Source organism: Trifolium pratense, linkage group LG7 (assembly GCF_020283565.1).
Source record: "Trifolium pratense cultivar HEN17-A07 linkage group LG7, ARS_RC_1.1, whole genome shotgun sequence".
NCBI lineage: Eukaryota > Viridiplantae > Streptophyta > Magnoliopsida > Fabales > Fabaceae > Trifolium > Trifolium pratense.
Genome location: NC_060065.1, coordinates 28,641,795 through 28,656,272, shown reverse-complemented (window position 1 = coordinate 28,656,272; position 14,478 = coordinate 28,641,795). Strand labels below are relative to the sequence as shown.

At 31.7% G+C, this 14,478-nt stretch overlaps 1 protein-coding gene across 2 annotated transcripts; it reads right to left on the bottom strand.

Moving 5' to 3' along the window:
• Positions 1-218: 218 nt before the first annotated feature.
• On the bottom strand, positions 219-6,610 carry LOC123895694 (probable methyltransferase PMT15). 2 transcript variants are annotated; one of them, XM_045946174.1, is made up of 7 exons: positions 6,434-6,551; positions 5,628-6,392; positions 4,323-4,533; positions 3,084-3,384; positions 2,101-2,493; positions 704-781; positions 219-568 (listed from the first exon to the last, which is right to left on the bottom strand). In XM_045946174.1, exons 2-7 carry the CDS (start codon positions 6,339-6,341, stop codon positions 343-345), a joined length of 1,923 nt encoding a protein of 640 aa, XP_045802130.1. In that variant the 5' UTR covers positions 6,342-6,392; positions 6,434-6,551; the 3' UTR covers positions 219-342. The 2 variants fall into 2 exon arrangements, with proteins under 2 accessions (XP_045802130.1, XP_045802129.1); XM_045946173.1 differs by having other exon boundaries at positions 5,628-6,610.
• Positions 6,611-14,478: the final 7,868 nt, after the last annotated feature.

Sequence of the window (14,478 nt, the reverse complement as noted above, 5' to 3'; positions counted from 1 at the left end):
TAATCATCCTCGTGTAAATCGCTGTGGAGGTGGTTTACATAAACTTGATCTAAATGCATATGTAGGAGACACCAAGACACACAGACACATTTGTGACAATACTTCTGATATCTTGGAACAACATGAAGAAATATTACATACATTTGTTTATTAACTTACAAATTTTCTTTTATATTAAAACAATTTATAAAAAGTGTGATAACTGATAAGCCTCAATATGTTAAGGAGCCATAACTTAATGAACAAAATTTCTCTTATTACCACATACACATATTGATGTTTGAAAGAATTGAATTCCTATGAAAGTTTTGACATAAACAAAACGAACTAATACTTGTTGTGTTAGTTTTCCTCTATTGCTGGAGCTGTCCAGTATTGCTTGACTGCTACAAGTATCTTTTCTCTTTCGTAAGGTCCATCTTCATGGTCTGTAATTTTTGCATCCCACTGCATTTCATCTGCAATACTCTTCACCTTTGTCAACACATCTACGTCGTCGCGCAAAATTACGCTACCTTGTGGCCGCAAAATCCGGTCCATCTCTAGAAGAATGTTCTCCATACTACATCTGTTACACATTAATTTGATTAATCACAAAGCTTTACTATCTTGATTTATATAGTCTAATATATTGAATTAAGGTGTATCTAAAATTTTAGGTTCTATAGATTTGGCCATTACATCTAATTGATACTATCATTACCTGTTTTGGTAGGGTCTGAAAACTGAATCACCATGTATGAAGTCATAAGTTCGTGGATAAGTGGACATGGCTTCACACCTGAAAGAAGACAAAAGCAGTAAGTAATGATTTTTAACTACCACATGCTTAGACAAATGTTTGGCTTAAATTTTACTACTTATGTCTCATGATACTATATTGGACAATAGCATCTGTTAAACACTAGAAAAGGACAAGAATAATGACAGAAAATTGTTGTAACAAATAATGTCATAAAACAGTAGTAAAGGACAAAAATAAATAAATAATGGCAGAAAATTTACGTGTAACAAACAGATAACGTTACAATAATTGAACTCTTTTAGTTTTTTTCTTACAGCTGTTATTAGTGGTAGGTCCATGACTATATAAAATGTGTTAAATAAGTAATCTGAGACAATAATTAAGAAAATTAAAATGTAATATGTACATTTAATTCTATTATTTTTATTTTTGTTTCCTAAATTATTATTCTGGATACTATTTAGCATGACCATTTAAATAATAATCAACTTGGATCATACTCATAAAATAATTAGGCATAACAAAAAGGTACTTTATATTTTTACAAAAAGGTACATAAAGGGGGAGATACTTTATATTTTTATTTTGGAATAAAGGTACTTTTATATTTTAACTCATCTAGCAATGTTGCTTGTCATTCAACTTTTTAGACACTAAAGTATATAATATTATATTATTAATTTTTAAAGTATATGAATTCGTCATTTTAACACCTTTTATGAAAATGTTATAGGTGAATATAACGAATTAAATTAGAAGGATTAATGTGAACATGTTGTAGATATTTTTAAAATTAAATTAGAAAGAGTTACTCCCTCCGTCCCAAATTATAAGGGGAAAAAACCCATTTTTTTTGTCCCAAATTATAAGGGAGAAAGTCATTTTCAAGAATGTTTTTCCTTTATTCTCATAAAATTAAATGCAAATTGCATTTAATTTTCTCTCTCTACCATTTTCTCAATAAACAACAACCAATAAAAATTATTTTTACATTTTTCTATGCAGCTTATTCCAAGGAAAACCCACAAAAACATATTTCAAATTTTTATGTTTTACTTTTTCTTAATAAATGTGATTTTTTTATTTTCTCTTATAATTCGGGACGGAGGGAGTATATTTTAAGGAGAATGTTAACTTGTGCCTTTAAGGGCACATGTTAAGAAAATAAATGTGAAAAAAATTTATTGAACTTGTAGTGTATTCAATTATCTAAACATTAAATTATTTGTATCATTAAATGCTATATTTCTATTTTTAGATAGCTTAACATGTGCCCTTAGGGCACCCTTAGGGCACAAGTTAACATTACCCATATTTTAAAGACTAAATTGACGATTTATTCCGAAAAAACTTACCAATTTTGATAGGTTCCAATGAGTCCACGTTCATATATGACACCAAGGGTATTGATTTCAGCTTCAACAGGAACAATGTTCATAACCCACACGGGATCATCAACTAGTGCAGCTGCAAATCCTCCTAAGTAAGAATTCATATCAAGAAGATTTCTATATCTTCCACTCTCTGCTAGTTGAGGGTCTAGGGTCTTATAGTATGCCACTCTCTTTTTCCATAACTCATTATTTTCATTGAATATCTCTGATGTTATACCATTCAAACTTTGGCTACTAATCCTTGGGGGAATTGAAGTTAATCTCTTTGGCCACTTTGATAATTCTCCACCTGCAACTTCTTTGATGTTGTCTACTTCTGGCAGTTTGGTTAAGCATGTATCTAGTTTAGTGTACCTACAGTAAATAAAACTTGATTTAATAAATAATTGAAAATAAAATGTGACTGGAAAAAAAAATCATTCGGCCAACCCCATTGGCATTGGATAGAAATTCTTAAAATCGGTTGATCGGCTTCTAAGATGCGAGATGCTTATAAACACATTTTTATCATTGTGAGACTCTCAATACTCCCCCCGAAGACTGGAAATCTAGAGCGTGACCCGAGTGGTCAAATAGCGAGTGACCGAGTGACCTAATGGATCATGTATAGACTCAATACCATCTCAAAATTCAGGTTGGGCCGTAAGAATGAGTGCCATTTATTTTTTCTGTCAAATATTTAACACATGGTTACACAATCTGATAATTATCAGTCAAGCATGTTAATTTAATGATTTTACTCCACTAAGTACTGACATAGACATAGAACACGACCCTGACACATCAACATGCCTTCAATATATTTTGAGAAAATTGTGTAATTAAATTTAAATGTAACCACATCTGTCGGTGTCAAATATAAACACACTTTCAATATGAATTACTATGTTACGAAAATTTTACCAGAATGTAAAACTTTAAAACTGAAAAAAGTGTCTTATTACCAAGCCATATCTGGATCCTGTGCCTCCTGACAGAAGGGTCTAGTCTTGAAAATCTTTCTTTTAATTTTGCAATGCATATGATTGGTTGGTTTCTGCCATATTGCAAGGTCACCTTTTTGTATCAATTTTTTCCAGCATAGACTTTTTGCTACATTCTCAATTGCATCTTGTTCATCATTGAGACTTTCCTGAGTCCTTTCCCATCCTTTCCAGTGTCTTTCCCAGTTTATTGGTGGCCCTGACAGAATCCAATATCCTCCAGGACGTAGGACTCTATCAACTTCAGTCAAATAAATTCCATCTGCCAAGTGCCAATAAACATTGCCAATTAAGCAAGAAACATATTTAGTGTCACATCACACAAAAAATATATGCTTAAAAATGTGAACATGGTTTATAAGTAAAATCTACGTAGTAACTACACAACTTAGAGAAGCGCTAGCAATACATTTTCCGACACTCTTATCTAGGTAATAATTTATGCGAGTTACATTTTCTATGAAGTATTCATGGTGAAATCCACGTAAATTTCGACCACTCTTTCGTGTAAATTGGTTTTTACTATTTTTTGTAACTATTATATATGTAAATTGGTTTTTACTATTTTTTGTAACTTTCTTTGTTGACTAATTTTTGCTAGAAAATCTAAAGTATTTTTAGTGTGGCCTCCTTCTATTCTAACCACATTTGTTTATCTTCAAAGCTTGAATTTGAAACCTTACGTAAGGAATTTCAGTCTAATTCTATATATTCGGACAAATAACATTAGTCTGATTTACATTATTTTATGTATACACATAGCGCCCATTTGTTAGATATTATATAAAAAAGTTATTTTGACATTAAATAATTTAGAGATTATTTATTAGAGATTTTTTAAGAAAAGCAAAAGATATTTTGTGTTTGTCTATGTACAACGAATAAAATCATTTTTTTTATATTTTTAAAAAATCATCTTTCAAAAATATTATCAACATAAGTTATTACTATTAAAAACAACTTCTCATTTGAAGCAATTTTTACATATGAAAACTTCTAAAAATGATGATTATTATTTTTAAAAAGTGGTTTTTTAAAAATAAAATAAATATAACAAACATGCTAGCTCTTAATCATATTGTAAACATGATATTAGGATTTAATATTATACTAATGTGATAATAAAATAGTAAAATATGATTGAACTTGTTTATGCAAAACTTGATTCTTAATATTAGAGTAAGGGTCTTATGAATGTACCATACTGTCCCCATGGAATGAGGCACCTTGAGCAGTGAGCCATATCAAAGGCTCTTGAAGGGTAAGGAAGTCTTATTGATGCAATAATTCCTATCAATGCAGGAACACCTCTTTCAAGAGCAAATTGAACTTGTGCTTCATGAGTATCTCTTGGTGCAAATGACACTGTTAATATGTCACGTGATAGAAGATAAGCTCCCCAACTTGCAACCTGATATTGTAAAAAATATAATATTTGTCATGCAAAATTAATTTGTCTCTATTAATTATAAACATTGATGTGTTGGATGAACACATGCTAGGTACAAATTCTCGTGCCATGGTGTAGTTCCCGTGATGTTAATAGATGTGAGTACATTTTTTTTATACATGATGTTAATTGATCCAATAAAAAGCACATAGATTCATAGAATAGATTTGACATCCCAAAGAGAAATATGCAAAGAAAATTATTCAATTTCAAATGTATAACAAAAACTTAATAATTGATGTACACCAAGAGTGTATAAATTTATTATATTGTCAATTTAATCGTAAATACCTAATCATAAACAAATATTTAACTTTAATCATATTTACTTTAAAAATTATACACTCATCCATGTTATAAACGTAAGTTAGTATCTAATAGCATCTTTTTGGATCGAGTTGATATCTTTTTTAGTGGTCTGAAAGCTGAAGAGTGTCTTTCTAAGTATGAGATTATAAGTGAACCTCTATTAAGTGGTGTATGTTATTGTATTTTTATTGGTGTTCCACTTATATACGGCGCCTTTAAACTCTTACTCTCGCTTATTCACCTTAAAAAAAATGAATTTTTAGTCACTGAACTACTTTTGAAAAAAAAAACAAATATATCAATTTTTTATCAAAGTTTTGCCAAAGAGAGTAAATAATTAAATAGAGAGACATGAGGAGGATTCTATTCAATTTAGAGTAGCAAAGTGGCATGCAAAAAAGCTACAGTAAATAAATAGAGTATTCAAACTTCAACCCATTACATATATAATATAACGACCAACCGAGTTAAATTTACGAAAATGAGAACTCTCTAATTCTATTTATGTCACTACTACTTGTTTTGTGGCATGTAGTGTACGCTTGTTTTAAGCCTGTCCATGTTTTTAATTTTATGCTGAATTTTTTGTGTGGTCCATCCTGATCAGTAATTCAGTGTATAAGCAAATAAAAAAAGTTTATGACATTGTACCAAAAAAAAAATTTATGGTAAAATACTACAAAAGCAGATATTGGTGCTGCAAAATAAAATAAAATAAAATAAAATTACTGTAAAAACGTACGTACCCCACAACCAGTATCAATGGCGGTTCTGATAGATCCATCTTTAAGATTAATCAACTTCCCAATATCATCAACGTACGCATTTGCGCCACGTGGAAACATGGTCCCACCACCTGGAAATCTGAACCGGTTCCCATTAAACCGGACCCAATTCTGGTTTTTCTTTTCAACAGTCAATTCCTTATGCGGCACGTTCGCATACCAAGCAAAGTCACGACTCTCCGGCCACCGAAACGGTAACTTATAACCAAACGGCGCCGGAATTCTACACCGGAGAATCTCTTCCGGTAACGGACAATGTCTCTCCCGGTATATAAGTTTGTTTCTAGGAAACGTTAATGACCTTGTTTGATCTTCGCATGGAGTGTATTCATAGAGTGATGGATTACATGGTGGGATGTGTGATACACGCGCCGTCGTTTGTGGTGGATCAGGGAGTTGGTGAGTGGCGGCGAAGTCGAGTTTATCGAATGATGATGTTGATGATATTTCTTCTGTGGTTGTTGTGGTGGTGGTGGTGTTTTGCTGGAAGCATAATAAAGAGGTAGCTCCGGTGGCGGAGATGACGGTGGTGGAAGGATAATGGTGCCAGAGACCAAGGAGGTAAAAGAAAGTGCAAAGGATAGTTGCAAAGGTGACAAAGTAGATTTTGGTCAAGAATATGTTTGATTTTTTGGATTTGAAACTGTGAAATTGTGTTGCAAAGTTAATATTCATATTAACAAGTAGTAGTTGTTTATTTTACATTGATTGAAAATTGAAATAGAGTGATAGTAGAGAAAGGGTTTGAAGTGATGAAGAGTGATGAAATATAGTTGAGTTTTGAAGATTGGGGGTAAGTGGTAGTGGTTGGTTGGTTTAACGAATAAATAGACTTATGCTTGTATGGTATGTTTGATGTTTTTGATAAAAGAACATGTCTTCTCCATCTGTCTTGGGTACTCTTTTATCAACTTGCTTTTGTCTTTTAATCAATAATTATTCTCAAATTCTGTTATACACTGTTTACACATTTTATAGTCTAGTAAACTTTTACATCATTATTCAATTGAATAATGCTAGCAACACACTCTTTAACAAACACACTCCAACACACTCTCTTTTATTGGTTGAAATTCACATGGGTCACATAAAAAAATATGGACCCATATAACTTTTATGGGACCCATATAAATTTTAACCAATAGAAGAGAGTGTGTTAGAGTGTGTTTGTTAAAGAGTGTGTTGCTAGCACTCCTCTTATTCAATTATATCTTATGGTATAGATATTTGTTGAGGATGCTATTCAATTAAAAGTTTTGCTAACTAGTGTTTTTGGATGGGATGTCTAGCTCAACTGGTTAAGCTAATTGAGTTAAGAGTTAAGGAGTTGGAGGTCCAGATCTAAAGTCTTGACAAGAAGAAAACTAACATAATATTGTAATATATTGATAATTAACAATTTACCATTAAAAAAAATGTTTCTGAACCACTAGTTAAAGAATTAATTAAAAAGATAAATAAAAGAAGGGTCATGCTAACTAGTGTTCCGGGACATTGATTAAGGAAATAAAAAAAACATAAATTTTTAAATTGAAAATAACACTATTTAAAATTTCGATGAGTTGACTGCACAAGTTTCAATACTATTTTACTATATCTGGTTTCTTAAATAGTATTCCGGAGGGACTGTTTAGCATTTTCCATAAATAAATTGTACATTGAAAATACTAAATGTGACTAAAATGTATAAATTAATTTCTTATATGTTATATGCTCACACGTGTCTTTTTTTAAAAAGAAATACATTACTTTTTAGATTATTGAATAATTAATTTTTCTGATTTATAATTTAAATTAAATCCATAATTATTAATTATTCAACAAATTTAAAAGTGAAGTATTTTATCCGAGGGAAGCCGGTGCTCAATTGAGGGTACTTTGTCCTACAAGATAATGGCACAATGCGCACCTTCTCCGACATTACCTTCTTATCTTTATCAGGAAACTCTATCCATCTTAGATTCTCCTTATTGTAGTGCTTGAAACAATCCCTAGTGCACCAAGAGGGCTCTCATCTTCATGGGCCATAGACCAAATTAAAGTCATTCAAACCGGAGAACCTCTCAACTTTGAATTTTGATGACCCCCAATTCTTGGATCTTGAAACCTCCATGCTCACTGCACCAATTTTGTAGGTATTTGATCAAAAAATAAACAAAACGTTTAGGAAAAGGAATTTATGTGGTAAGAATTAGAGCCAATTAATGCAACGACCCTAATCGAATATTCGCAGTAGTCACTTTATTGAATAATGTCATATTAACATGTTTCATAACAACACATATTAAGCTACTTAAAAGTATAAATTTAGCATTTAATGATATAAAATATTTAATGCTTAGAAAGTTAAATGCACAAGTTCTGATAAAAATTTACTTAACATGTGTCCTTATAGCACATGTTAACATTCTCCTGTTGACTATATCTCTTTTGGGAAGGAACTACAAACTCTCTTAAAACTCAACTAAAAAACCTAATATATAATAAAAGCTCAAATAAAAATATAAATTGTACTGGTAAATTATTTAATTAACTACTAATTGAACTCGCTATCAGAATGACTAATTACAGTAGCACGATCAGAGACATTATTCTCGTGTAAAGGTGGCTTTGAATGATGTGGTTTTTATATCCAAGTGGATAACCATGGAGTTTGAAACATTTTTCTTTAGTGTGACCAACAACATCAAAGTGACCATATCTGGGAAATCCTTATTGAAGTTCTTACTTAGTGTTGCCTTGAACAACATATATAACCGGAGACTCAATGGGAGTGTCAAGTCAACCTCAACTGACTTTGGAAGTGAACCATCAGCGAAATGGATCTTGTAATGTTTTTTCATACCTTCCATTGTTGTTTTGGAATTTAAGTTCAAAATGATTAATTTTTCCTTTTGCTTCACTCATATTTATTTTAATCAGTGATGTCAGAATTCCTAATCTGCCTTGGAGTTTGAATTATTAGGATGTCCTCTGTATTGTGGAATCATTTCAGCAAAAAACTTTTTTAGGATGTTTGACCTTGTGATAACTACTTTAGCTTTTTAGATACCATGTTTTGTTAGAACAGTATGTGTCAAAAAATCTAATTTCCAAACAGGCTCACTAATGAAGTTCATTTGGAAGAGCTTTTTGAAGGAAAATTGATACGATAAAAGCAGCGGAATTTTAAAATTTTCCTTTTGTGATCCTTACGAATGGTCATGAATTGTGTTTAGAGTTTTACCTTTTGGTTCGAAAACTCCCTTTAAATCACGAACGGCTATCGAACACTTCGAATCACGAACAAGGTCACGAACAAGAACCTCGAACCGTCACGAACAAGGTCACCACCAAGTCACCAACGAATTTGATCACAAGCGTTAAAGGTATAACGCCTCTAGCCAGTCCACACGAACAACAACCTTCAATGGAGTGCTAGCTCCAATGGTTTGAAGGGTTAGGAGAAAGGAGGCACAAAATAAGGATTAGGGTTTTTCACAAAAACTCTAGAAAGGTGATTAGGGTTTCTCAAGAGAGGAGAGAACAAAGGCTCATGAGAATGAGTAACAAAAGTGTGTAACTATTTCTCCTTACCACAAGGGTTCTATTTATAGAACCACTTGCCATGGCAAAATTACACTAAAGCCCTTTTAACTAAATGGGCTATAGTGGGCGCCATTCTCATGTAAATATGTCTAGTACATATTTGCACCCCCTTCTTGCTACATCATACCATATGATGTAATGCTCATTTTAATTACCATAATACCCTTATCATATTTCCTTATTTCTCCAAGGTGCACCGTACCTTACGGTGTTCCAATCTCACTAGATTGTTCTTATGTGTGTGACCCTGTAGGTTTCCGTAACATTGACAATTATAATAAATCACTATTTATTACAATAAACAGTGAGCGGTATCTAGCAACACATCACTGCTACTCAAGTTACGAGAAATTAACATGTGATCTAAACATAACCTCTTGTGATAATATCAGTGTGTATAATTACCCCTTTGCCCTTTATGTCTATATTGAACACAAAACATACTTGGTGTCATCTTTGTCCAGTTCAATATTGGGCCCATGACATTTATCCTGTTATGCAGGATTGGCAAATTCCATCTAGGTCACTACTGTCCCACAGCATGCTTTGTGAAGTACCCATCAACTGCCTTTATGGTTATCCTGTTACGGATAACGTTAGATCAGCAACAAAGTACTTGACTCCACATCTAGGGTACAAAGTGGTTTCAGGTCTAAGGGCGGTTTACACCATTATCACCATGAGAGTAACTTATGACACTTTGCATAACTTTGCATGTAGTACTCTCATAGCGGGTCAATCCAGTATAAATATTACTCCTAATATTTATACCTACGTCAAGACTTGATAACTCCTTATCCCATGATCCATGAGATGTGATCATCAGTCTATCTTCATAATAGTCTTTATGCTTTTAAGGTTATCCCCTTTACCTTAAAGCTCGACTACGGATACTTTAAGAATAGTGTCCTTATGTTTAATATTATCTCATGATTAAGTCACACTTAATTATTAAACGGACTTTCTATTCTAGGGACTTCATTATTTTGCAACCTTACAAATATAATAAAGAAATGCCATATTTATATTCAAACTCCTAAAGCAAATACTATGAAAATAGATTGGCTCTTAGGGCTTACTCCAACAATCTCCCACTAGCACTAAAGCCAATCTAGGTTTCTCTTAATACCTATAGACTTAGTATGCCCATCACGCTTCAACTGCGCAAGAGGCTTTGTTAGTGGATAAGGAACTATTTCCTATGTTGGTATCTTACGTATCTTTCAACGTTCTATTTCGATCTCTATCGAAATATATAAGTGTCTAAGTATATTCATGAATCGTCGGTGAGATCTATTTTCAAGTGTTCTTGCAAGATTAAACTATTACCATCACTAATGTGATTAATGTGACTTGTAACACCGGAAACATATCTTTAGCTCAATCATGAGCCAAACGATCCAATCTTAAATACTCAACTTATTTAACTGAAACAAACATATTACGAAGCTTATCTTATAGCTTTCAATGCTTGTATTCAGCCATGATATACAATACATTGGTATGGAAACTTCCTTCATTATAACTTCCTTATAATGATCCTTCCCATACCTATCTATTTCAAGAAATAGGCCTTAGTTCCTTTAAGGTCCTTAGGGATATTCTTGAAGGTAAGTTAGTGTCAAACACTAATTTCAATTTTGGTACATAGGTTATTCCTAACTCTTTAGGAATTCTTGCCTAAGTGTTTCATCAAGAGTTATTTTCTTAGTCATGTCTCACATGTATAAGAAAAATGTCTTGATGATTAATATGATATCAGATATTATCACTCCCACTAAAACTTTGTATGCACAAGATTTATATTTGTCCTTCATTTGTTTTCCACAAAACTTTCAAAAGGAACAAATATTCAAATTTATTCGATCTAATCAAAGTTAGATAGGTTTGTCCTTGTTAATTTGTTTTCATAAAACTTCATAAAAGGAACAAACAATAATTTAATTTTCTGAGAACTCTATCTAATCAAAATTAGATAGCTACAAGTTATATACCTTTCTAGCATCATTTGGATCAACAAAACCCTTACGTATATGTCCAACGCATATATATGAGGTCATTCCAATTAAGGAATGCAACTTTGTTATCTATCTACCAAAACATGTAGTACAACATTTAGCAGAAGCAATCAAATATTATAAGGTATTCTTAATACCATCCATATCAGTGTTCAAAAAGAATACTCACTTTCATCGTATGAGTCTTACTCATCTTGAAGACATAACCATTATCTACATAAGGTTAGTGTATATGGATTCTGTATGAGATTTCATGGCATTTAGCCACTTCTCATAATCTAGATCGTCTTACGACCTTTTAGAAAGTCAAAGACTCATCTTCCATGAGAATCATATCACATTGCTGAGTCATGATAAAACCATACCTTGTAGCCATATGTGATATGTTAGACTTATCTTGGATTTGTGCAACTTTAAAACAATGGTTCTTCAACAACCTTGAGGAACCGGTTTGCATTCCCTTTTAAATAAATATGTTTTGTGGTACTTGAATTTATTCAAGTTCTATATCACTCCCACTGTCTCTTTTAGAGACACACTCCCACTAGAGGAATGTTTCAAACCTAGCAACAAAACAACCTTTTGTCCTTAAGAGTGATATAGGACCAATATCCCTTTCTTTAGGATATTTCCACTTATTCATTCATTCATTTGGAATTAGATTTATCTAATAAATTTTAATCCAAAATTCTCATAAAGACAAACTTGGTACTCTTACCTCCATATCGCATATGGTGTCTTTATGATCATTTTAAAAGGGAACTAATTGTGGGTGAAGATTAATTATAAGTAAAGAGATTTATAGAAAGAGTCAATATATAATTAAACTATCCTTAAATCATGTCAAACATGATGTGATAAAATAGTTATTATAGTCTTTTAATTAAGTATTTACTGATATGACTCATTCATATAACTTAAATACTTTTGTCGAGTTCTATTTTCTTCATTGTTGAATTTCTTTGACAAATTCAAAGATTTCTAATTGGTGTCATACACCTACCAACATCTAATGATTTTAATCATCAATGTTAATGAAGTAAAATAAACTCAATATACAAAATATGTTTAGTGGTCGACATACATCTCATGTATATTGTTCAAATAGGTCATGCGTTATTTTATTGACACATCGAATATTTGTACTAAACAACAATGCTCTTGATATATTTAAGGTCCAAATCATATTTGGCTCTTATCACGATTGTTATAGATAACCCTATCAAGACCATGGAACCCTAGTCCATTACTTGACTTGGAGTAATAGTATAGAAAACTTTGCTTAAATGATAGGACCATTACTTGTCTTATCATTTAAGGCTACAATTCATATATTGTCAATACAAGATATACAATTGCTACTTCTATTACTAGATGGAATTCAATAACAATTATTGTGTTCCATTTCAAACTCGATTTTAAGTCATTGCATAAGCTCTCATTATCAATGAAACAATTTTCATTCTAGATATGGGTTGACTTAAAATTATAGCCAATGTTCTAATTCTTTAAGCATCTCTATTTTCGAAAAATTGAGATTCAACATCTTGTATCATATACTTTTGATGTAGAAATAGAAATTTTGACTTTCTATAACAATATGTGCATTATTGAAGTCTCACTTCATACTTTTGGTTTGACTCTTCCAAGAACTATTTACGTCATTTTTATTTAATGGTCTAACCATAGCCGTTCTACTTTGACAACCATTTTGTACTATTCAAATAAGAGGAATATAAATCTTATTTATATTATATCTCAAATCTTTGATAGTGCAAATTAATTCTCATTCAACTCAACAAATTCCGGTAGATATTCAAAACAATTTTGTCTATATCTATTCCATTATAATTTGTTAGATTGATCCTATGACCAACTTTTTGATCCATTGAGAAATTTATCATACTCTAAAGTTCCTTCAAAAGGATCTTACTTGAGATTAAATGATCACATCATTTATTATATATTCTATATCTAGACGTCAACTTGATGCTTCTAACAAGTATCCCTTTTCCAATCTAGTTATGGTAGGTTGTTCACAGTTTATAGTTCAAGACTTATAGTTTTCTCGCATTTGAGAACAATTCTCAATTTGTACCAATACAGAAACTCCTTTCTGAAAATCTTGTCCTTCATAAGGACAACTTAATATGTATTGTATTTCGAAATTCTAATTACAAAGATATGTAAGATATTATGACTAAATCATATTTAATTTGGTCTTTAATTAAATACGCTCCCTCACTATTTTACTCAAAACAAATGACCCTCGACATTTGATTCGGAAAATCCCGTTGGAAGATTTTCTAGTGAGAATGAGATCCATATTTCACTTCGTTTTAAGTCAGCGTTGGGCTGATTACACAAAACTTAGTTATTTAGGTAGGAAACTCCTTCCCAATTGTATCTCATACAACTCTCATATCCTTTCTATTGGGTGAATAACACTTATTCTAATCCATCATATGGAATAACCCAATACTTGCTTCTAAAGTCATATAATCTTATTATATTTTCTTTAGTTAAGTTAGACCCATTAAATAGCGATCGGATAAATAAATTACCTCACCGCAACTTATCAATATTGACAATGCACTTCGCGTTGGCAAAACCTACATTGATCGATATTGATCTTGAAGGGCGCTATTCGTTGGAAAGCAATAAAACTTAATATTAATTCCTTTGAGGGCTTTTATAATTAATTTGATCTCACCTTACCACGGCTTACATACAATGACGTCACTCCATACATAACATGCATCAACATACATAATATAATAATATGAAACAGTTATGGCCCATAGCGCATTTGTTCTCCCAAGCCAATGAGAGAACCTAATCTAACCTAAAACGATCTATACTTCTCCAAGCATGATCTCCAAGGTTGACCTCCATTGTTCTTCTTCTTCATAATATTACATAATAATATAAAAGAATACTCGTTTTACATACGAGGGAGTGGATGAGAAGAGAATATAGAGAATAGAGATAAGGCACGACACGCAGGCCGTATTTAAAAACCAAATGCAATAAAATAAATAAACTAAGGCCATAACCGATCATCAAATATAATAATAACAAACAAACTTTATTATTATTAAAGTCTCATAATTAATTAAATCCGGCGATTGATCAAATCAGGTAAGTTTGATTCAAATATTTAATTCACAATTAAATATTTCGAATCAAAATTTGCTAAAATAAAT